Source organism: Mastigoproctus giganteus, chromosome 14, assembly GCF_048544385.1.
Source record: "Mastigoproctus giganteus isolate SK-2022 chromosome 14, ASM4854438v1, whole genome shotgun sequence".
NCBI lineage: Eukaryota > Metazoa > Arthropoda > Arachnida > Uropygi > Thelyphonidae > Mastigoproctus > Mastigoproctus giganteus.
Window position 1 is genome coordinate 56,935,729 of NC_143588.1, and position 26,604 is coordinate 56,962,332.

Sequence of the window (26,604 nt, forward strand, 5' to 3'; positions counted from 1 at the left end):
GTTCAAGCTCCCATGGGATTCAAGTGGAGGTAACCTGACCTATTTTCACCATTAGGGCATATTATTGAACAAGAAAATAAAAATACGGTCATAAAAAAATTTATTTTTTTATGAATGTATTTCTAAATATGACTGATTCTAAAGAAAAAAGGTTATGTTACCCCCTCCACTTCGGGAGGGGTTCAAGCTCCCATGGGATTCAAGTCGAGGTAACCTGATCTTTTTTCACCGTTACAGTAAATGTTAGGGCATGTACGATTAGGACAAGTTACCATTAGTGCTGCTACAGTGATACTAAACCGATGTTATCGTGTGTTGTGTTCGCGCACCAATCAGCACGTCGTTTGCCACGCCTACCTGTCAATCAGTATATCGTTCTCGACTTTGCTCCAGACCGTTAACACCTACCGTCTGTTTACCGAGTGAGCAGCGCTAGAGTGCCGTATCGGCAAACTAATTTTCCGGGTAAGTTATCCGACGTTTCTCGTCGTTCTCGTGCAGGCTTTCTTTACCTTCGCCGAAAAATGCAATAACAACCATTTTTGATGAATATATATAGGTCTTGCAAAATACTGCATTAATAAAGTTCAGTATTAGAAATAATCTTGAAAGATATCATGATACTCAATTTTCCAGAAAAAAGGTGTCAATGAAAACACAAAGACAATAAATGATTTCATCATTCCACAACATATTTTTATCATGGAAATAAAAGAAATCTGCATAAAACTTCATCACTCAATTTATCAAATATTTTACATGGTAAAAAAAAAAAAAAAAAAAAAAAGCTGGGATGTGTTTGCAAACATTCATTCAGATGAGAGCTACATTTTTTTTTTTTTTTTTTACATAAAACCTCTTCTTATTTTAAATAAGAAAACTTTCAAAATTCCAAGCAATGAATGTTTTTACTATAAATGCATGAAAAGAGATTTAAAAAAAAAAAAAAACATGCTTGAATGTGATTAAATTACACAAAATATTTGTTCTTACTTGTAGTAAGAAAGAATACAGTGCCTGTACAAGTATTCAATACGTGCATGATCAATGAAATTTGATATTTCCTGCTGGATCCTTTTTTTTTAAATTCAAAATTAAGATGTCTTATTTTTCTGTTAATTCAGACTTATTTTTTTCTTCTACTTCTAATTTTGAAGTGTCTCCATCTACCTTCTCCAAGTTATCTTCATCAATCGGTGTTTGTACTTCATTTAGCTCCTCCACACCCTCCAGCCTTTGTATCTCAGAATTCAATTTTTTAACATTTTCTTTTGTTTCAACTGATTTCATTACCTCAGTATCTTCACTTTCTGTCTCTAATAATTTAAGTGTTTTTATCTTTTCATCTTCTAGTTGTGGTGCCTCAGAGTGTGTTTTTTCATTCTTTTCTGAATCTAGCATTTGGCAAGTTTCTTTCTTTCCATCTTTTTTTGGAACTTTAGTATTTGTTCTGCCTTCATATTTTTCTGGAGTTTTGTTACTAGTTTCTTCCTCACTGTCTGGTTCTGGTATTCCAGTATTTGTTTCCTCTTCTTCCTTGTCTATGTTTGGCATTTCAGTACTTGTTTCTTCATCACATTCTTGTTCTGGAGATATAGTATTCTGCTCTTCTTCATCTTCTTGCTCTAGAGATACAGCACTCTTTTCCTCTTCACCTTCTTGCTCCGGAGACATGGTGCTCTGCTCTTCTTCACCCTCTTTCTCTGAGATTAAGGTACCTATCTCATCATCACCTTCTTGCTTTGCTGTTTTATTATCTGGTTCATCTTCAGTTTCTGGCTCTACAAACTCAGTGATGAGAGTTTTATATAATTTTGGCATTGGTGGCTGACTGGTTATTTCTTCTGCACTTTCTGGTTCCATTGTCTCCACACCTGTTTCTTCAGCACATTCTTGTATATCATTCTGATATCTAGATTTCACATTCCCTTTCTTCTCTGTAGATGGCTGCTGGGCATTATCCTGACTAGTATTACTACTTTCATCTTGCATGGAAGGAGTACTTGGAGTAATAGAGGATGACATTTTCCTAACAAGACCAAGGGCATTCAGCATATTGGGACTTCCTTCTTCACTCTCTAAAATACAAATCAGATTAAACATCAGATTAAAGAGTATACCATTATTAAAAAGTATATCATTCTACAATCAAATGAAAAATATTACCTATTCGCTATTATAAGGTATATAATCCTTATATTATTAATTTAACTTATTAATAAAAAGTACTTCTTAGAGAAAGGTTCTGATGCATTTAACAATTTCTAACAGATGTCTATGCTGGTTTTTTGATTTTTGATTTGGTAGTTGTTGGCGCATCGGCTTCTGTGGCCATATTGCACCTCCCAAGGATTTTTGCAGTACTTTGATCCAAGCCCGAGGCGGGAATCGAACCCGCGACCTTTGGGTTGCTGGGCAGGTACTTTACCCACTCGGCTAGCCCGGTCGGCCCCGTCTATGCTGGTGCTGGGTTTTTATAAATTAACATCCTTTCAAGTTCAAAATAAAAGGTGGTGGGGAAGCAGACATCTAACACTTCAGGAAAAGTTACAACAGTTATGTTGCTTGTGATGGGGAACTACTTTTTTTTATTACTTTGACCTTAATTTTAAGTGTTGCTACAAAACTGAATTACTCAAACTAATCTTCACAATTTAATATTTTAAACACTGAAAAAAATTAAATCAGAAAAGAATGCATTACACAATAATATTTTAAATAAAAATTATTGAACACAGAACCTCATTTATTCAAATTAAAGGGGTAGCCGGAAGTAGTGAAAAGTCCAAATTTTAGAAGACAATTCAGAAAAACAGTGCCCATGGAAGTATCTGTGGAAAAGGCATGCAGCAGAAACAGTGCGTCTATGAGACAGCGAGTGGAAAGACTCTGTTAGAGAGGAGTCATTAATTAACTTAACTGCCCTCTTCTGAATGGAATCTAGAAGCCCGAGAGAGGCTTTCGGGGCACCGCCCCAGACGTGGGAACAATATTCCATGGTAGGGCGGATTTGCAATTTGTACACAGTGAACAGCTGTTTGGAAGAAAAGTAACAGCGAGAGCGAAAGAGAAAAACCAAGTTTTTTAGATGCAGAGGAAGCAATATTTGTAATGTGCTTGTGCCAAGAGAGATTAGAAGTCAGGGTAATCCCCAAAAGAGATATATCATTTTGCCTAGAAATCAGAGTGTAACCAAAGATAAGCATAGGAGCAGAAAAATCCTTTTTGCGAGATATAAGAGAAGACTGAGTTTTAGAAAGATTGAAATCAACTAAGTTATCTTTGCCTCACTGCAGAATTACCCGATCCGTATTTAAGGAATTGGTAGCAGATTTTTGAGAAGTTGAAGCTGATTGAACAGGGCAAGGTTTCTCAAAATGGAAAGTGGAATGCAATGTGCTATCATCAAAAATATGGATCAAAAATGTGCTATTGGCAAAAATATGGATAGGATTTCCAGTCAATGGAAGAAGGTCATTAATATACAACAGGAAAAGAGTGGGGGAAAGAACTGAACCTTGGGGGACACTGGCATTAGTGGAGAAGTTAGAAGACAGAGAGCCATCTACCATCACCCTCAGTGAGCAATCAAAGAGAAAACTGGATAACCAATTACAAAAAACAGATGGCAAACCATAAGATGGAAGTTTGTTTAGAAGACCTTTATGCCAAACACAATCGAAAGCCTTTGAGTCATCAAGAGCAACTACTTGTGTTTCACTGAACTTTTCCATTGAATTAGTCCATAAATGGGTAATATAAGCCAGAATATCACCAGTGGATTGACACTGACAGAATCCATACTGGCGATCGTTGATCAGACGGAAGGTTTCTAGGTAGTTTAAGAGTTGGTGGTTAATGGATTTCCCATTACTTTAAAAAGATTAGAAGTAATTGCAATGGGATGATAATTGGATGGGAGGGATTTGTCGACCTTTTTAGGAACTGGCTGGATATGAGCAAATTTCCAAGCAGAAGTAAAAACACCTTTGGAATAAGAAAGTGAAAAAAGGTGGCAAAGAATAGGAGTAAGTTCAGGAGCACAGATTTTGAGAACCAGTGGAGAAATACCACCGGGACCTGGAGCTTTCTTAGCATCAAGATTCATCAAAATCCTTCTGACATCCTTCCTTTTGATGGAAGACCACAGGAGGCATTGAATGGAGCGTGTTGGGAATGGAGGGAGATGTTTTACCAAGATCATTAATACATGAGTTGGAAGAAAAATGGGATGCTATTATTATTATTATTATGTCTAAGGTGGCACCTAGACTTCCGTCTATCTCCACCTGATAAAGTTGACTTTGTGCAGAACCGCTGCAAAATAGACCTGTATGGAAGGTCTCGGCTGTCACCTGCACAGCCGCTCCCCGTTGGCGAATAGACCCTAATGGCCGCCCATATTCACTGGGCCTGGTCTTCTATTTTAAGTGCCTCACGCACAAAAATCCCGCACCCACCGGAAGTAGTGCTATACCGGTGGGTGCCAGCAATCCCGCTCCCAGGCTGCCCACACCTGAGAGCCAGCAAAAAAAAAAAAAGAGAAAAAAAAAAGAAAAATAAATAAATAAAATACATATATACACACACATAATATAAACAAACTAAAAGGAAAAAAAAAACAAAAACAACACAAATAATCAAATTGTATATAACCAAATCTTAATTAGTAATCATTAGATTATTCCAATGTCTTCTCCGTTGAAAAACAGTTACACAGAACTCTTGCAGTGCTTGAAATTTATCCTGATTAGCAATAAGGTCACTTTCACAGCCTCTAACTAAATTACCAATCTTCACTTTTAGCCTTTCTCTATGTTCAACATACAAACTACAATCATATAATAAATGACTCCAAGTCTCAGGTTGACCGCAAGTGCATAAAGGAGAGCTGACTAGACCAAAGTAATGTATTTTAAAATTTAATGAGCCATGGCCAGTTAAAATAAACGATGTTACCATAGAAGGAAAAAACCATTTGTTGTTACTATCATAAGTAAATTTAACTGTTGGAATAAACAATCTAGTCACCTCCCCAGTTGCACTAAGATCCCGTCTCTGTTGCCATATACCAATCAACTGTGTTAGAACATTTTTCTTAGCTTTAGCTATCTCTATAGTGACATCAGATGTAATATTCATGAAAGAAACCATTATGCCTTTTTTTAAGTAATAACAAAGGGCCCGATACACAATGTACAAGTCTAGAGGCAAATGCCTGGCCAAAACCTTCATAGCATTCGTTGAGACTGTTCTGCACAAATTAGAAATAACATAAAGCATTGAGCGCTGAATCGATAACAATTTCTGTTTAAATTTAACATTAGTAACTCTGAAGTACCACACTGATGCTCCGTACGCAACTATGGGTAAGAAGACTGCCTTGTAGTATAAATTTAAAACTTTCCTTTTCAACCCCCAATCTGACCGTGTTAATCGAATTATTGCTGCATTAAATTTTTTAATTTTTTCGTGTAAGTAATTTAAATGTGGGAAAAACGATAATCTATCATAAATTCTTATACCTAGATATTTCACCTCAGATACTAGGGGAATCTGCCTCCCCTTAATTAAAGCTTTTGGCGGTCGCGCATAATTTAGTTTCCCCTTAAGAAGCACCATAACAGTTTTAGTTGTAGATATCAATAGTTTGTGCAGATAAGCCCACGACACTAGACTTTCTAATACCTGGGCCACTCTTATTTCAAGCACAGCCCTGGATTTACCAGTAATACATAAAACCAAATCATCTGCATAAGCAATCTTATGCAGATTTTCAATTGATTGTTCTAGCCATAAATTAAGTACTAAGTTCCAAAAAAGCGGGCCCAATACAGACCCCCGAGGACACCCTCTCGAAAGATTCCTATTAAACTGTAGATGCTTAGCTTTCAGTATAATTTTCCTACAATACAAATAATTCTGTATCATCCTATACAATAAGTCTGGACATTGCATACCCCTTAATGCAGACAGAATACTCTCATGCCACACCATGTCAAAAGCTCCAGTAAAATCTATAAAGATGGCTAACACATACTTATCCTCTGCCTGGTTGGTGAAATTCATGAGATCATTAATGGCATCCTCCGTAGAATGCCCTCTCTTGAAACCATACTGATAAGGCAGGGTCAAACCATTTTTATCCATGACTTGGTTCAATCTTAAAAATAACAATCTTTCAAAAACTTTGCCAAGATTGGCCAATAACGAAATTGGTCTATACCCTCTTGGGTCATTTGGTTTTTTACCCGGCTTAACTAACAGCTTGATCAAACCAACTTTCCAGATCCCAGGAAAGGTACCTTGAAGTAAGCATTTATTATACAAGTTTAACAAGATGTTAGGATAAAGCTCAATCATTTTAAGAACAGCGATATTCTCTACTAAATCGATTCCTGGGGCTTTGGAAATGTTAATTTTCTTAGAAACGGCTCTCAATTCCTCTAAAGTAAATAAGCTAATATCAACAGACCCAAGGTATGTTACATTAGAGTCCTTGATGCCTTCTTGCTCTGTTGTCCCCCCCCCCCTTCTTCCTCATGAGGAAACAACTCCGATGTCATTGCCTGCACTGTTGTAATCCAATCAGTTGTTTCCACTCCACTGACGATTACAGTATTCATTATCTCTCCAGGTCTTACTTTATTCATACTTAGTTTATAAATTAATCCCCAAGGATCTGTATTGCCCACACTAGTAACTAGATTTCTCCAAGCCTTTAATTTACTCTCATAAATAGCCCTATAATAAATTTTCTTTTTATTCCTATAACATGCATGATAAAATTGAGCCTCATTCAACCCCCACCGCCTATACCTCTGATATGCCTTCCTACATAAAAATACTTGTTTCCTTAACCTGGATAATTCCGCATTCCACCAATTAACAACTCGCCTCTTAACTCGTTGTCTTCTTGAGGCACAACTGAGGGCTCTAAGCAATGAAGACTGAACGAAAGCAGCATACTCACAAGCATTTAAAAAATTCAAATTAACCATATTGTCTCCCGAAAAATCTAAAGCCACTGACCGTGCAAAACTAGACCAGTTAATCTTCTTATAAGTAAATCTAGTTAATTCAAAATTATCAAAATCTAAAGAAGTATTTAAATCAGCCAAATTAATATGAAAAACCAAAGATCTATGATCACTATTCGTATAGTCCGTTTTCACAAGCCAATGACAGATTCGTCTGGATAACCCCTGAGTAACTATAGTCAAATCAATATTCGACCTGCCATGAACATTATTAAAAGTATAAGGCTGACCTGATATATTGACTACACACAAATTATTCATTAAAATAAAGTCCTCCATTAAGCGACCTCTCTGATCAGTCATGCCGCTAAACCATAAGTTAGACTTTGCATTGGAATCCAATGCAATAATTAAATTACTACAACCAATTTCACTGAAAACAGTTTCCATATAATGGATAGAATTAACAATTTCGTGACTTGGAGGACAATAAAGAGATATTAAATTAAAAGTCAACCTAGGAGTACTAATGTTCACACATGTTGAGTTCTGACTACACAGCCCAGAGAGTACAGTTACCTGTAATAACTTATTAAAGACCACAATTGCTGTTTTAGGTTTCACATCAACTACACTTATAACTCTGGCATCAGCAGGAAAACCAACAATTTTATGTCCATGTGCAAAGGAACCAACATACGGCTCCTGCATACACAAAATGTCAACACTTTCTTGCACGGCCACCATTCTAATTTCATCAGTAACCGCACGACATATTTGGGCGTTGAGTTGAACCAACTTAAGCACACTACCTTCATCTTTATGTTGAAAACTACCATTCACATTAAAAGTACTACAGTTATCCATCATAGGTACGCGTACTGGCGAACTCTGGGGCCTTTTTATACTCAGGACAACAACTACTCCTTAATGAGTGATCATAAGCTCTACCTCTGCGCTTGAAGTTCACACAACATGGATCTTTATTTTTATTTGGGCAATCAACAAAAAGATGGCCACCCTGAGCACAATGACCACACGACACAGTCTTGTGTGTGCAGTGTTGTATAGAGTGGCCATACCCCAAACACTTAAAACATTTAGTCACAACTGTAAAACGCCTGAATTTGTGTGACGTATATCCAAAATACAACCTGTCATTACACATCAAATTTTGCAACATATGAGGAGCTACCCCAATCACCCAATTATTAAACCTTGCCTTGGAACTGTTACCAAATCTAAAAACAATGCCCTCTCTGACCTCTTGCTCCTCATATCCATAATCTTGAAGGTTTTTCTTATATAAATCCCTAATAATATCCTCCTGAGTTAATTTCTTAGGTACATCATACACTAAGATGGTAGGGTTCTGTAACTTTACTTTATCTAGATTAATACCCTTTTGAAAAAATACCTCTGCCTTACTGAGTTTATCCAAATCCTTATCATTATCTGTTTCAACTAAGACTCCTTTATTTCGTATAGCTCTTAGATTTCTAATTTTTATTTCTTGAAACTTTTCCTTTAATGTGTTAACAATAACCTCTTTGACTTCCTGACTTGACTTATACTGTTCTGAGGACTCCTCAGCCCTGAAAATAACCTTATTATTTAATCTTGCCACTTCGCTCAGCTTCCTGTTATTATCCACCATACAAATATCATTTAATATTACCTGTTCACCTAATTGAGGCTGGCTGAATCCAGCCCTAACCTTGTCCGCATAAGTCCCCTTTTGTTCTGCAACATTAGATAGAAAAGGCTGCCCTCTTACAATGTCATCTAATAAACTGGCATGCACCTCCATCTCCTCTACCCTTGTTTTAAGACGTTCATTGTCAATGACTAATGCTGTTGATATAGTCTCCATGTCTATCCATACGTCAAGTAAGAAATTAGTTGCAGCTTTAGTCACTTTATTATTTTCACTAGTCATGTAGTCAACTTTTTTCTTCAACTTTGTTACAAGCTCAAAAATAGTAGACCCGTCAGGGTACCTCTGCCTTTGATCCTGTAGGTTAGCAACAATTATTTCACTCTCACGAACATTTGTGCCTGTACTTCTCCCCGATTCCGAATAAAAACTATCTACATCAGAAACCATATTATCAGGCTGAATATCCGGAAAATCAGTTATCTTACCATTTGACAAATCATTTGTGAAATCTGTTACGGCAACATCTTCTTCTAACTGCACCCCCTGTTCAACCATGCAGCCAACTTTAACTACGTTTTCCACAACCACCTACCTGGATATGAGAATCAGCATTACCAGACGTCCCAGCTTTAGTATGCACACTAACAGTACTCATTGCACCACTACTTAAAACACTACTTGCTTTAATATTTTTAACTTTAGACGATTTCTCAGAAACTTTCTTTACAGAATCAGTATTGTACAACAGATTTTGAGAACCAGTGGAGAAATACCACCGGGACCTGGAGCTTTCTTAGCATCAAGATTCATCAAAATCCTTCTGACATCCTTCCTTTTGATGGAAGACCACAGGAGGCATTGAATGGAGCGTGTTGGGAATGGAGGGAGATGTTTTACCAAGATCATTAATACATGAGTTGGAAGAAAAATGGGATGCTAGCAGGTCAGCTTTATCCTTGGCTGAAGTGACAACAGAACCATCTGGTTTTGACAAAGGTGGAAGCAGAGATGGGCAAAAGTTGTGGCCAATAGCTTTGGCAAGAGACGAGAATGCTCGGCTACCATTAGGACAAGAAGCAAGTTTTCTGCTCTTAGCCTGTTCAAACTCTAGTATGGACTGATTAATAACTGCTTTACAATTGTTGTGAGCTTTGGTGTAGGCATAAAATGAAACTGAAGAATTAGAAACAAGCCAATTACGATATGCAACATTCTTCTCTTGGACAGCCTTAGCACATTTATTGGAAAACCAAGGTTTAGATAAAGGACGACACTTTAAAGTGGAGTGTGGGATAAAGGATTCCATTCCTGCAAGAATAATTTCACTGATATGAACTGAGCAAAAGTTGACATCCAAAGTTTTGAAACAGTAATCTGACCAAGGAAAAGAAGAAACGAAATCTCGCAGGTCATCCCATTTTGCAATCTTGTAATGCCAACACGATGTTGGGAATAGCCATGAGATAAAGGCTCCATTGAAGAAGAGACAATCACCAAGTTGTGATCTGAAGTGCATAAAGGACCTCTTACTTCGACCGTGTACTTAGAAGGGTTGTTTGTGAGAAAAAGATCAATCATGTTGGCTCTATCTGTATGATTAGAATTGTCCGGTATTCTTGTAGGTAAATGAACAATCTGTGCAAGGTCATTAGTAATTGCAAAAGCCTCAGCATCTCAACCTGCTGGGTGGGTGTGATTAGAAAATGGAAGCCAGCTGGAGTTGTGAACATTAAAATCGCCAAGGAAAATTACTTCACTGTTAGGAAAGTTGGACTGGAAAGAGTCAAGTTGCAAAGAGAGGAAGTCAAAGAGCTCCAAGTGATTAGTGGAGTTGGGAGAACAGTAGAGACAACAGATGAATTTGACACAATGAGGTAGAGAGATTTTAAGCCAGAGAAGATCAAAGAGAGGAGATTCCAAATTACCAAGTCTCTAACATTGAATATCAGAACAGACATATGCACAAGTACCACCTTTGAGGCGAAAGGAATCATAAAGCGGATAATTTGGGCATCTGAGATGAGCAGTAGTTGAATCAACTGATAACTGAGATTCTTTCAGAAAAAGTACATGGGGTTTGGCAGATTGCAAGTGGAAATGGACATCGTTGAAATTAGAATTGGGACCACGTATATTTGTGAAATGAATTAGGAAGTGTTTGGGAGGTTTAGATCTTTTCGCATATAAGCTTGCTGTATTAGTTTGACAATTCATGGTGTATTGAATAGTAAGAAAAAGTGGGTGGGACATGCTGTATGAAGTAATGAAATTTTTGGATATGGCATACACATGGTAAGAATATACCCAGATCCTTGACATAATGTGGCCTCGACAATGCCCCCCGCATACACACTATTCGGACTCCCTCCAGTCACTATCTGGCAGAGTAGAGGTAGCAAGATTATACACTAGCTGATCCGGAAGCCTCCTAGAGAGTTACCAATAGGTTCGGTCTGGTGTACTAACTAGCGGCCGGCCTGCGAACACTGTTTTAGAGATGTACCCTCGAAATATAAGGAATAATGGATCTCGTCATGATGTTCATCATAACCTCAAAAGGCATCAATCATACTGCATGATGGAAGAGATGGGGAAGGGATGACTGGAACTTAGCTCTAGAGACTAAACACGGGTTCCACCACTTCAAGCCTCCAATAAGCAAAGTGGTGATATTGCACCGGTTGATGAGAGTCATCTACTACCTAGTACTGCCTGGTAACATAGAGGGGCGGCATTCCTCCATGTGGTGTGGGCGCCACACCTTGACCCCTGCTTACGTTGGTTCACACCTGGGCAGTCACCCACCATGTACTTGTGTATGGAGGTTATACCCAGGATACTACCAGTCCCACCCTTGTGAAGGTGCAAGCAGAGGATTTGGCTGTCACAGACCATCCGGACTTAGCCGAAAGTGGATCCGCTTGACTTGAGTGTCACCTGAATATCAGTTCCATCAGCGTTGTAGACTCCCAGGTAGCAAGTACAGCTTGTCTGGCATATCTGAGAGAATGTCTGTGACAACCTCAGGGACCAATACCTCTCATGTTTGTGGTTTCCATAAAAAAAAAAAAAAAAAAAAAATCTATAAAAACACCATCATCATTTAACACTTTTTTCATTCACTTAATATAGTACTCTGTTTTACTTCACTGCAACTTATAAATCAGTTGAAAATAACATTTTTATTATAATTTTTAATAGTGGCCACTGCAGAAAGTAAAAAAAAAAAAAAAATTGATAATGGCATCATCTTTTGATAAAATTTCATCAGTAGAATGTGCAGAGACATTATCTAACAATAGAACAATCGTAAGTTCGCAGTTGTGTATATATATATATATATATATACACATGTTTGGGTTTTTAAGCTTAAAGTAACACAATATAATATGGAAATAGTGGGGATATAAGTATTTAGTTATAGTATAATGCAGTGGTTTTCAACCGGGGTGCCACAAAATTTGGGTTTAAGTTACTTAAACTTATTTTTTTTTTTCTAAATTTATATATTTATTTCATTATAAAAAGTTGTATGGTATATTTTTAATTTTGTGGTGATCTATAATTGATGTTTATTTAATATCTTATATAAAGAATAAAATTATTATATATATATATAATTTGTATTATGAATTGTAATTTTGTTTATAGTTATATTATTGTAATAACTATCACATAACATATTTTTTTAATGTTATATATATATATATATATACACACACATATATACATACAGAGAGAGAATCGGATCTAACAGGTAGAAAATTGAGTAGGGGTGCCACAAAATAAAATAAATTACTTAGGGGTGCCATTATTGAGAAAATGGTTGAAAACCACTGGTATAAAGGCTATATGGCAAATGTACCTAAGTGTGTGTGAGGCAGTAACAAAGGATACAAAAGTATACAAGCAAAGTTATAATAATTAAGTGAAAGAAAGAACTGACAGATAGAAATGCAGAGTGCGCAAGGTGGCAAACTAGTAGGGAGAGGATACAAAGAAAGAGAACTATTACCGGTTGATGAGAGGGAAAGAACGCGAAAAACTTAAGTGTAATTAAATTATAAGAAGTTAATGGCTGAATTAGAAAGCCAATTAGATGGAATGAAGCTACAAAGGAAAAGGAAAAGTAAAAATTAATGATTAATATTAATGATTACAATAAAACAGCATGCATCAGATAAGTGGAGCATTGGGTGGGGATAAAACAGCATGCATCAGATAAGTGGAGCACTGGGTGGGGGGGAATTTTTGATGAGAGATAAGTCTAAAGATATGAGAAAGTAATGAAAAGCAAATACAGTCAGTTCTGCTATAACGTGGTACATGTATTCCTAAAAATCTGCATTATGGTATTTCGTGCATTAAAAACAACAGGACTAATGGAGAAAATAGGGATAGGAGCAGAGCACTAAAGTAGACATGTTTCCAAAGGAAGGGGTTTGAACATCTTAAATTTCTAATAAATAAATAAATATTACAGTAAATATAGCACTTTACCTTGACAAGATATGAAGTTTGTTTGATTGATATTTCTGTTCACTGATATTTTTTTTTTTTTTTTTTTTTGTATTGCAAAATTTAAAACAGTAAAAAAGGTGAGCAATCAATAATGACGAACATGGCAAGCACAAAAGAGAAGATTCTGAAAATGTATTTATGTTTTTTCTATGATAAAAGAGGAAGGGGAAACACATCTCCCCATTATGTACCCACAGAATTCCAGCTATTGGTATTATTGCAATAAGACCGAGTTTGCTACTAATTTATAATTAGACTGTGCTAACAGAAAAGCCCAATAAACCAGGAACTGCAAATTGTGTTTATTGTTTTATGGTAGTGACCTCCAGAAATGTGCTCCTCTGCTCGTGCTATCCCGCCTCATGAAATTTCTGTTTGAACAGAAAATCTTGTGAGTACAGTGAATGATAAGTTTGATAACAGTGTCTTCGGCCAATACAATTATATTAAATGGGAAATATAGCTCTTTGACATTTTTTAAGCTTCGTAAACTTGTACTGCTGCACAGGTCGCTATGTTCAGCTTGGTGCTGGGTTTTACGTTCACGTGGTGTTACTCATATGAAATCACATATGAGCGAACGTGAAAATCATGTTATAGTCACATTGTTCCCTAATATATCAATTGCGTCGGAGGAAATTTGCGTAGTGAAAATGTGCGTAATAGCAGAACTGACTTTATAATAAAATTTTGATGCAAGCATGCAAGCTAAATAATTGATACATAAAGCAGGTAATTCTTCGGGGGACTACACCTGGCTATGTATCAATAAACTGTGTTTCACGCCTACGTATCACAATGGAAGAAAAATATTTTAAAAAGAATACTCTGATAGAATGAAAATAAAATGCAAATAGAAAGTATTAAAAAAAATTGTATTAGGGAGGGTAAAAGCAGCAAATTCTTCCATAAAGAATTTACACTCCCTATCTTTATGGAAGAATTTGCCGCACTGATAAAGCTCGCATTGCAGCCTCTTACATGATATGCTATAAATCACCCCACTTTTCTGCATTAATGATATAAGGGTTTTAAGGAGGAGGATACACCGTTTGTAGTTTTCTGCCAAAAATTTGCAGTTTTATTAATTGTAACTGTAACTGCACAAAATCCTGGCAATTCCTTTGGATATCCCCATCAATAGAAAGAAATGCAAGTCATACTGTACACGTTACAGGGTTTGAATCCAATCAAAAGGAGTGTGGCAACAGCAAAAAAAAAAAAAAAAAAAAAAAAAAAAGCAGTATTTCTGTGTTAAAAACAACTCCCAGTAGTTTACATGCTCGCTGCCACCTAAAGGTTAAGAGAACCCATACAATGGGCTGTAATTTTCGGAATTTTGAAAAAAAAATCAACATTCCAACATCACCAGTATTCCGAAAATTTGCACATTATAATTGAAAATTAAAAGTTTGAAATTCATCGCTAAAAGGAAATATGTACTTTTGTGCTGATCTATAAATCAGAACAAATCTTGAAAATTTTATAAAAAGTTTATTCATGTACATAAACTGATATCAATATTAGTAAAGAACAAAAAAAAAAAAAAAAAAACTTGTTTCTATAAACTTGGCATAAATAAAAATTGTACCAAGCCCATAAACAAAGCCAAGCATTACTGCAAAGCATTCAATTAGTGCACTAATATTGAACAGTTGTTAATTTCATGTGCCTTTATATTTACAGCATTCACTGGTTGACCACTTATGAATGACTGCTCATATGTGTTATAGCACAGTGCTTGGCTGCATTCTGAATGTAGATATGCAATACGGCACAGCACTTGGCTGCATCGTGTGGCAGCAAACATGTTAAAAAAATTTGTTCTGGACAATCATATTTCTGGTGGGCTACTCTGGCTCTTTTTATTTCCCGATATCTTTGTGTTCGAATGGCAATGTGACCACACCCTATCCATCAGTCTGCAAATAAGGCTGTTATGGTGTAGGTTCATGTTTAATAACTTTAGTGCATTGTAAGCCCATATGTGTGGGCTAACAATACACTACAGTTATTAAACTCAATACACTTACAATACACTAAAGTTATTAAATCAATAAATGGTAAGGTCATTCTCAATCTCTACAGTAATTTCAGGAAATTGGAACACCCACTGAGATATGCTAAAAATGCTTCATCCCCCCCTCCCCAAGAAAGATTGGTGAATATATTATCTATATATCTCTCTTGAACACAGTGATACAGAAAGGAGACCTTAAAGTCCAAACTTCTCCAGCTGACACAATTACTGTCGATCTTTCGCATAGGTATTGACACCAGAAATGGCTCAAGAGTTTACAAATTTGTTCTTCAGAACATAACGGCATTAATAGGCCATATTCATCCCCTCTTCAGGACCGCAACCCTTGGATGGGATGAACGGTTCTGCACACTCCTCCAGAACCATGATCCTATTGGTATTATTTAAGGATGTACCATGGCTCTAAAATTCCACTGTTGACAAAGGAGGCAGTCACCTTTGAAAGTTTCAACCTTGTTTTTATTGCTTTTAACTCCATAATATTCATATATTTATTATTTTTATCAGTTTTAACTCTTTTATTAGTGTATTCTATTTTTATATTAAATATATAGTTTTATCCTGTGTTTAATTTAATTTAATTTTATTTTATTCAAGTCTTTGATATATATGGGTTGGTGTATTTATTGCAGTTATTATGAGTCATTATTTTCTCAACTCCTGAGGCCTATTTGAAGAATCTGAATAAAGAGTTGGGTATTATTGTACAAGGCACAGTCCAGAAGTACATATTTTACTGTAGTCATAGTAAAACATATACACAGGAGCTTGGGAATGTATGTTCAATGAAGGTTAGATTCAAAAAGTCAGTAATGAAGATAGTGAATTTTGATCTAAATTTTGGGGCATTAGAAAATATATCCCATCAGGGCCAGCAGCACTGTTCCTTGAGCTGGTCAGATATTGCTGCAGTTCAAGCATTGTAAATGTTTATTATAAGGCAAAGCACAGGTGTCAGTGAATTTTAGTTTTAATTTCGCATTTACAGCTTTAATTTTTTGAAATGATTAGTCATAAGTGGCTGAAGAACACAATTGAGAAAATATGGTTCTTAGTTAATTTGTGATTTCTGTGGGAGTTGAGAGCTCCTATCTCCACTACTTATCTGTTCCAGTTAAGTAGTGGAGTAGTTAATGGAGGAAATTCACCATTTAAATGTTTTATTTTTTCCAGATCAGTCTTACAGCAGTACTTTTATCAACTGAAGATAATAGGCTCTTGTTATAAGTTGCTTATTAATTATAAGATTAGAATTTGTTGGGTGTTTGCAGAATAGGTTCCATGCTTTGTTTTCTCTTTTTTTGCATTGTTTGAATTCTCATTCCCCCAGTAATTTATTTTTCGACAATTTCTCACTTGATATTGGGGAATGGTAGCAGTCGCAGCTGTTATCAACTGACTTTTGATGTGCTCAGTAATGCTGTTGATGGAACAGGACTGGATGATATGGTTGTCAAATGAAACTCAGTCTTTGAAAATTTCCACTTCATTGGATTTTATATTGGTACAGAATGGGATGTTTGAATTTTACATATTAGCGGGTAATGATCACTGTTGAAAGGATCGTCAAGTTATAAAATCTGTACTTGGAAAGTGGATTGGAGAGCAAATGAAGAAGTCTATTGCAGAGGCTGATCCTATAGGGAAAGGGATATAGGTAGGAGAGCCAGTATTCAGTAAAATTAAATTCTGTCTGTTGATCAGAATTTCGATAAGCTTTCCTCATCTATCTGAGGTGGAGGATCCCCATAATGGATGGTGTGCATTAAAATTGCCTAGTAAAAAAAAAAAATGGAGATGGTAACTGCAAAACAAAATCTTTGATTTCCTATATAGTACATGGATTATGAGGCAACAGATAAATTGAGACCAGTATCAGAGTGATACTATATGTGTGACAGAAATGGCTTCTAATGGGGTTTGCAATAGAATGTGTCTGGAGGGGGACTCTTGGGTCCAAGAGTATGGCTATTCCTCCATGAGCACTTAGTATCAGATCTATCTTGCCTGAAGATAGTATAATTTTTGATTGAAGGGGAGACTTGAGGTGTCAAATTTGTTTCTTGTAAGCACATGGTAGCTGTGAATTAGTTCACAGATATTATCGATATCGCTGCAAAAACCTTTGCAATTCCATTGTATGATGTGTTCCATTATTTGTTTTTGTAAGGAAAAGATAAATCTTCCTGCTTTTGTTGTGAGTAGATTTTTTATAACAGTCAAGTTTTGATTTTTCTTTTCTGGGAAAACTGGGGCATCCTGAGTCACTGATATCTTCCATATCATTATCTGCATGTATTTCAACCAGTTCTTTTTGAATGGTCGTATCATCTGCATCAATGCTTGGATGTGATTGTTTCACCTCAACAGATCTTATTTTTGCAATTTCTCTGCTACTTGAATATAGGGAAGGCTTTGGGATGGAATTGTGAGTGGTGTATTATTACTTTGGTTTACCTGGCGCAGTTTGGATGTACGTTGGACCAAGAGTACTGATTGAGCCCAGGCTGAAATCGATATGTCTGGAGAGATATTTACCATGCCACTGATTGGTCACTGTGGGTAGCAGAAGCATAAGTGCATTTTGGCATACTTAATTTAACCTGTTTTCTTGCTTCTTTGTAAGAAACTATTTTCAATTTTATATTTCTGTATTCTTTTTTCTAACTTCCAGAGTTCACAATCTTTTTAGTATGCTGGATGGTTGTCCCTGCAATTAGGACATTGCAGTGTTGATACCTTGCACCCTGCTTGTTTGCATCCTTTTTCAGTCTCTTCGACAGAGAGAGAGAGAGAGAGAGAGAGAGAGAGAGAGAGAGAGAGAGAGAGCAAATTCATGGTCAGTTTCATGACTCATCATGTCGAGAGCTCTTGAGTTCCAAACATGCATTCATTAGTGTCCATTTTTACCTCTTTTGGCCTTGAGGGTTGGTCCCCCCACCAAAGGTTACTGGTTCCACAACAGGGAGACAGGAATAATGCCATGAGTGGCCAAGCTGTGAATTAAGTTAGTTAGAAAAATAAATAAATAAAGGAAAGGTGTCTTTTCTTTCCTGACTTCACTTACTGCTTGCAAGAGCAAAGTCTTCTGAATTTGAAGTGAGGTCATCTGAATCATAAATACGCTACATTTAAACCAAACAGAAGAAAAATTCCTTGCTAGGAAGATGCTTTTGGAATTGCTTTTGAGAATGCACAAAGGTTGCTTGGCCACATGGACTAGAGAAATAATGACATGTGTATACACCCTACCTTTGAATCACTGGTACTGCATGAATAGGTAGACACTGTCTCCAATTTTCTCTTCCCTGCCCCTTCTTTACATTTCCTTCCTCCTTCTGGTAATTTATGAATAACCAACAAATGGTTACATTAATCTTGGGATTTTTGTGAATTTCTTCCATTCCTTCTTCCCCTCCCCATCATTCCCCTTCCCCTCTCATTTCCTATTCCGCCTCTCTCTTCACTTTTATTCTGTGCCACTTCTTCCCTTGGTTTTTTCTTTCTTTCTTCCTCCCAAAACACTTCCATATAATACTGTATTTCTTCGATTCTAAGGCGCCATCAATTGTAAGACGCACCTTAATTTCAGAAAAAAAAAAAGCTTTGATTCTAAGAAAAAATAAAAAAATAAATAAAATAAAACACTAAAATAAATCTAACAAATATTTTTATTATAATAGAATTCAATTTACTAACAACAATAGTACCGGTATTTATCAGTAGGTATATTATTCATCAATTCCTTCTGAATCTTTTGAACTGTCAATATCTGCATCTGAATCAATATCAGAGTCTACTTCACATTCAGGGTCAGATTCTTCTGAGCCGTCGCTATCTTCATTATTCCATAATATATCATCTTCTGAGCCACTGAGAGCATTGGTGATGCAACATTTTTAAATGAGTGCTTTACTATTCTTTCTGGGATCAGCTTCCAAACTGCTGATACCCATTCTGCCAATTTTGATGCTGGAGCTTTCTTAATTTTTTTGGAAAGTTTCAGCGGGAGGTTGTTGGTCAACAGCCAGGATTCATATTCCTTTCTCAAGTATATCCTTAAATGGTTTGTTGACTGAAACGTTGAGTGGCTGCAGTTGGCTAGTCATACCACCAGGAATCACAACCAAGTCACCAGGTTTTGCACAATTTTACTTTTGACACGTTCGGACAAATGTCCACGAAATGCATCAAGTATCGGCATGTTATTGTTATTTGTTATTTTTTGGTTTTTAGGAGCATTAGCAACTAAGGCCATATTGCTCCGGGATATGCGGTGGTCATTCCCTGACCTTTCCACATCCTCCATATTTGGTGGTGACGGGCTTGAACCCCGATCTAATCAAGAAGCGTGTGCTACACACTGCTGCTCCTTCCCACCTGGCTACGGAGTGGCCTAGTATCGGCATGCTAGGTGGGTTACCTGGAATAGACAACCTTTTCCAGGATGTCTATTCCACACAACATTCAGCCAGTCTTCCATAAGCTCTGCTGACATCCATCCATTTTTTTGTGCACACAATAACATCTTTGGAGAAAATTTCATTCTCCGGTATGGTTTTTCTAAAAATCAAATATGGTGGCAACTTTCGACCATCAGCAGTGATGCATAGCATCACAGTGATACGCTGCTTTTCATAGCCCCTGCTTATAATCTTGATTTCTTTAGCACCTTTAGCATTGACTGTGTAATTTCGAGGCATATCAAAGAAGATTGGGGTTTCATCAGCATTTCCAATTTGACTAAACTCGTAGTTTCTTTTTTTCCTTAATTTCATCACCTGTTGCTGAAAGTTAATCAATTTCTGTTAAAAGTCTGCAGGAATTTTTCGACAGATAGATGGTCGGTGCCTTAACGATAATCCACTATGACACAATCGCGACTGTCTTTAAAAATTATTTTCTCTATTTCGAGGGACTTGGGAATTTCTCCAGCTTTCAATTGCATGGCTTGTCGAGTGATGGGTAATCCTTTTGCGTGTATCTCCCTTACAAAATGTATCACAGTTTCATCGACTTGTGGAAATCTTCCTTTCTTAGGCACTTGGTTGTTGCTTTGCACGAAAATATGGAATTGCGATCATTTCTCCAACGACGAACATTTACTTCACTAATGTCAAAATGTCAACCCACTACTCTATTTCCACGTTCTTTTGCGTATACAATAACTTTTTGTTTTAATGCGGTTTCGTAGTGCAATCTTTTTGACATTTTAATGTGCAATAAGGGATCAAAATTAATGAAATACAGTAACTCCACTTCTTACATACTTTCGAAGATACAAACAAAACTTGCTAGTTTTCGCTGAGTGAGCTCCACTATAATGAAATAACGGTGGCTTCACATTTCGAAAGCACATGAAATCACCCACGCCACTTTATTCTCCAACAGAATTGGTGAATGCGATAATGGTCAAACTTGGAGGCGGGGTTTCCACGTAAAAACAAAACGTGTGGTGTTGTGCAAAGTGCGAGAAAATTCGAAAAAAAAAAAAAAAAAAAAAAAAACTGTGATTGTAAGACGCCATCGATTCTAAGACGCACCCCATTTTTACAGACTTTTATGGGGGGGGAGTGCATCTTTTTTCCCCTAAGTGTGTGTGTGTGTGTGTGTGTGTGTGTGTGTGTGTGTGTGTGTGTGTGTGTGTGTGTGTGTGTGTGTGTGTGTGTGTGTGTGTGTGTACACAAACAGTCATTATGTATTTATATTCACTGCTTTAATGTATCTTTTACAGTTGATAAAGGAACCACAGAGATCAGCAGTTCTCAAATTTTAATGACAGAAGGGCCTTTTAAGCTTGAAAATGCTTTTATGGTAACCCCCCCCCCCCCGGCCGCACATAACAATATTCTTTCTTTGTTCTAAATTTAATCAGATTTCAAATAATAAATTTCAGACATTATTCACAGACTCCCTGAAGCATCTCTATAGACTCCCAGTGGACCATGGACATTAGTTTGAGAAATGCTGATATAGATGATAAAGGTCCCCATGTTTTTAAATTTTATTATTTCATTTTTAATGATTTTAACCTAATATATTTTAATGTAATATTTTTTTTGCATGTTTTTAATTGGTATTACAGTCTAAGCTTTTATAGCAACCCTCTTTTTAATGTTCCACATATTATAAAGTCCTATGTGGTTGGTCCTGGTCTATTTCTCATTAACCTAATGGTATTTTTTGAATAATCAATATAATGCCCTTTCGATATGATGACAGTTTTCTCATTCTCCTGAGGGTCATTATATAGAGCTTCATCTATATATATTTTCATAATAAATATATTCTGAAGTCTGGTCAGTGTAGTCAAGAATTACCCACATTAACCTATGTGGGCTTTTCACTCTTTCATTTTCTGCATTCTTATATTCATTATTATTTGTTTTCCAACCATAATTCTCATGTGTGTTAAGGTGTTATAAGGGTTTTCTACGAACAGAAATAACAAATAATGTTGTGACTGAACCAACATGGAAGAATAAAGAAAGCTGTATGTGCAATGTGGAGGAAGCTCCACATTGCACACACAGCCTCAGATGTACAAAATGATGAAATGAAAAGAACATATAACAAGAGTTATATGTTCTTTTAAATAAAACTTTTTTTTTTTTTTTTTTACTAAATGTTAAAGCATTATTAAACATTCCCTCTTTCTCTGCAACTGCCGCAAGTTCAAAATATTATTTACAAGCCTGAAAAGTGAGATTCCATGCATCAGCTGGAAAACATTTTAAAATTAATAATAATGAATGAAATGTGTATATTTTACAGGGTGACTCATTAATAATTATCTATTTAAAATATTTAAATATCATTAGCATTAAATGAAACAATCTTTCTTTTCTCAACCCTGTAGGTACAGTGCAGCCTATTTGTGATGAATACAGTGCACAATTATGGTTGGGCATTGTATTCATCACAAATAGGCTATGCACAAGCCATAAATTTAACAGGCTGTGCACTACGACTGTGCAAAATTATTGAACTAATAAAATTATAATAAAATACAGATAGGTGCTGTCATTTGTTGGCATCAAATAAACCATGAATTACAAAAGTTTTTGTTTATAAACTGTGAAAATAACAGGTGGCTCCAATGTGTTAGTATGAAGCTACATATAAACAACTGATGATTGTGAGTCAAACAATATGCAGTTTTGTTCCTGCAAAATGTTTTATAGTGTGACTATGTCAGAAGTATGTTAAAATCGTGAATCTGATGCAGAAGATTCTGAAAATGTTTTTTTGGTTTTTTTTTTTTTTTTCAGTTAAGTTTTGATTCTGAGAGAGAAATCAGACAGCCTAAAAAGAAGAGCAGCAGCTGAAAATAAACAAAATGAAAGGATAGGAATATGTTCATTCCGAAAATATATCAGTCGGATGTCGGCAATTCAGGAATTAGGAAAGCAGTAGAAATTATTTTTACAGGAATGGGATATGCTTAAATAGAAGGATTGCAAGAATATTTCTTGATGCTATCAAGATAGTGTTAAGTGGATCAGTAAACTGCTACCGTGGGGGATACAATCAGTAAAAGATTAACAGCAGCTGCAGGCAGAGGTGAAGATGATTCTTCTTCTATTGTGACACAGTAGCCTGAAAAGTGAGGCAGCAGAGATCACAAGGCCTGCTAGGGATCATAGTGAGACAAGCAAATACATGGGTTGTGTTAGGGTTACTAAAAATCAAAAATGTGTGTGCATACTTGTACACTAATGCTAGGAGTATAGAAAACAAATCTGATGAATGTGAAGTACCAGTTAAGTCAATAAATGCAGACATAATAGGGATATCAGAAAGATGGTACCACTCACACATAAGCGATGCAGTATTTGAAAATGGTGAGTGCAATGTGTACAGGAAGGACGGACAAGCCATGGGGGGGGGTAATGCTCTTCATTAAGAAGCACACAGAATCTAAGGCAGTGTGCCCATATGATAGATAGGCAGTACGATGTGGAGTCAGTGTGGTGTGACATTAGGACTGCCACTGGGAAAACTACAACGAAAATAGAAGTCTGCTATAGAAGACTCTTGTTTTCATTGTTTCAATTGTTACACAGGTGAAATTGAACAGGCATAAACTTGACCGACCACAAAGGTTACACCATGCACACAAGTCAACTGTGCAGCTGCTATGTGATGCAGCTTGGTTTGTTCTATCAATGGTAAAGGAAAGAGATACTAAGCTTTTTATACTGAAAGTTACAGTTAAAATTTTAGACTTAAAGAGATGTTAGATGAACTGATGGGACTCATGGCAGAGAATTAAAATGCGTGGAATGATTATTAATTAGCACAAGGCATGGAATTCTACAGCAAGTACAAACTACTTTGCAATCAGGTCATCAAGGAGGTTAGACAAGTTAAGGCAGATTATGGGATGTTTTGGGTAAGAATGCAAAGGAAAGTAGCAAGAATTTTTTGCTTATGTTAAAACTAAAAGTAAAGGGATGAATAACATTGATCCACCAGATATAAATGTCACAATTACTAATAATCCTAATGCCTCCATAGCCAGGTGGGCAGGAGCAGCAGTGCGTATCACACGCTTCTTGATTAGACAGGGATTCAAGCCCGTGACCACCAAATACGGAGGATGCGGAAAGGTCAGGGAATGACCACCGCATATCCCTGGAGCAATATGGCCTTAGTTGCTAATGCTCCTAAAAACCAAATAACAACAACAACTAATAATCCTGTTCGGGTTGCTGACAACTAAATAAATATTTTGCATCTATATTCACATGTGAAGAGGTTTTTAGGAATGGGAACACCTGAAGTACACTAAGTTATAAGTGGGAACAAAATGATTTTGTTATAACAGAAGAAAGCAGAAGAGAAATTGCTGAAGTTAAAAGTACAAGGTAAAAGTGCAAGCCAAAAGTTTCCAGACTGACTGTGTGGAGCAATGGCCACATATATTATAGCCATTAGTTAATGAATTAGTTCAGTCATTAGTGAACTAATTCATTGTGAGTTAGTGTGATGAGTTTCACACCAACAGGACATTGTGCTTTTGTACAATTACAGAAATGTACTTAAACACTAATGTGTTTAAGTACATTTCTGTTGAGTGTGCGTTGCCAAGACAGATGGCACTGTTAAGGAACAGCTAATTTGTATCAAACTGTCATGAACTTGGAAAAACAGTTTCCAAGACTTACAAAATGTTAAAACAAGTGTTTCATGACATTGCTATGGGTAGAACACAAACTTTTCAGATCCTCATTTCAGTTGAAGATTTTGATCACTCAGGTTATCCATTGTCAAGTCAGGTTAATGAAAATTTTGAAAAAGTACATCAAGTCATCCATGAGGACAGAAGGTATATGATTAATGATATTTGTGATATTCTAGGCCTATTATACAGGACATGATAATACATTTTAATTAAAAATTTAAAAATGAGGCAGACTACTGCAAAATTTGTGCCCCATCTGCTCAGTGACAGACAAACAAACAAACAAACAGAACCAGCATTCTTTGTGCAGGGACCTGCAAGCACAGCTAGAAAGGACAGAAACTTCCTTTCCAAGGTCATAACAAGCAATGAGAGCTGAGTTTATGGTTATGACCCAGAAACAACAAAGCAGTGGTCCTCTTAATGGAAGAGTGCATCATCTCCACATTCAAAAAAGGTAAGGAAGATCAGGTCAAATGTCAAGAGCATGCTGATTGTTTTCTTTCACAGTGAGGATACTGCTCATCAGGAGTTCCCCTTCCACCAAGCCAAACTGTAAATCATCAGTTCTACATTGGGATCCTCACACATTTGAGGGAGGATGAGAGCAGAAAATGTCCAGTGCCAAATAGTGCAGTCAGGATTGGCTTCTACCAACGATGCACCAGTCCACATGGCTTTGTTGACCCAGCAGTTTTAGCCAAAAAATGAACAATGTTATACAGATCCTAAGATCACAGTTAGCCTAAGTTTACACTGGGGCACTTTAGAGTGCAATAAAGGATAAGTCTTTATTGTGGCCTAAGTCAAGACTTTCTTTTCACTTTCATATTCTAAAATTCTAAAGCAAGAAAAAACCCCTCAGTCTTCTTTGCCCCATTTATTAACATTAACACAAATTCAGAATTTCCATTCACACAGAGCACAAATATGCTATATATATAAAAAAAAAAAAGGGGGGGGGGGATTTGGGAATTTTGAATTTGTGCTACTACCACATTTGTTAAAGTATGCACATAGTGGGTTTAACTTTAGTAATTTAAATATAATAATAACAAAATGATTATCACTACTTTTAAGATACTTACTTTCCATAGCAGCTTCAAAATCATCTTCAGCAGATTCTGCAGAGTCCACTGTATCTTTTGTATTTGTATCTTCTGAAGTGTAAATGCCCGTATTAGAAACTTTTGCAAAGGATTCATTAATAGATTCTTCTTCATTTTCATCTAGCACAACAAGTGGCGGAAAGAATGCAGACTGAGGTTCTACAGTGTCACGTGGTTCCATTTTAACTGTTATTTTAATTGCCTTTACAGTTGTTCCAATAGCCTCATCAATTTTCGCAAAACATGACTTTTTTCTACAAGCAATTAGATGATCAGCTGCAAAAAAATAAATAATTAAAACAGTCAATATTTACTTATTAATTTTATTAATCAATGAATCAATTATTTTAAATTTAATTTCACTTTTGTACACACAAGTAAGAATTCAAATTTGTATTTTAACAATTAAAATCATTCTGATTTATTTTTATTTTTTATTTTTTTGTTCTCTGTCTATACAGAGTAATTGTACAGGTAGAGCATACCTATTTATGAGTGTTGCAATGAGCAAACTAGGTTTAATACCTGGTGTATTGATCTCACGTTGTGGAACTCACTGCCGCAAGTTGCCATAGTACTGCACTACTCTAATGGAGAAGTATACTGCTTTTTATTTAGAGTGTATGCCCTTACCTGGACTACAGTTTCAGCTCTTACTGGAGTCTTTTCAGCAGGTAGGTATGCACCATGAAGATCTGAACACCCAACATGAACCTGCAGTCATATACCACCAAGAAAAACATGTTTAGGAAACTATAAGGCATATCAGGGTTGTAAAAAGCCAAAAGATACAAAAACTAATTTTATACGAAAAAGCCATAGGTACTGTATATAAATCAAAAGAATTGAGCTTCTGATTAAGTCAATTAATGGCAATATAACACGGCTAATGGAGACACGGTGCCTTAGGAAAGCAATTGGCTTTTCTTAATCTGCCATGATTTCTGCAACAATATTTTGATGCAGATAACAAAGAAAGTTTCATAAATCTTCAGTAATGAGCAGCCTTTTCAATTGAATGTCCTGTTGAATAAGAAAAATCTGCAGAAAGTGTGATAACCACATGATAATTTATTTATTTTGTTGGCAGATGCAAAAAAAAAAAA

General features: G+C 36.2%; 1 protein-coding gene across 2 annotated transcripts in view; it reads right to left on the reverse strand.

The window, feature by feature from the left end:
* Window positions 1-1,018: 1,018 nt before the first annotated feature.
* Window positions 1,019-26,604, reverse strand: part of row (zinc finger domain-containing protein relative of woc) — a 287,029-nt gene continuing 261,443 nt past the window's right edge. For both annotated transcript variants that reach the window (XM_090389220.1, XM_090389221.1), the window contains exons 16-17: window positions 25,478-25,774; window positions 1,019-2,078 (exon numbers count right to left, since the gene is read on the reverse strand). In XM_090389220.1, coding sequence (XP_090245346.1) covers window positions 1,105-2,078; window positions 25,478-25,774 — 1,271 coding nt within the window. In that variant the 3' untranslated portion in view covers window positions 1,019-1,104. The remainder of the gene's footprint in view (window positions 2,079-25,477; window positions 25,775-26,604) is intronic.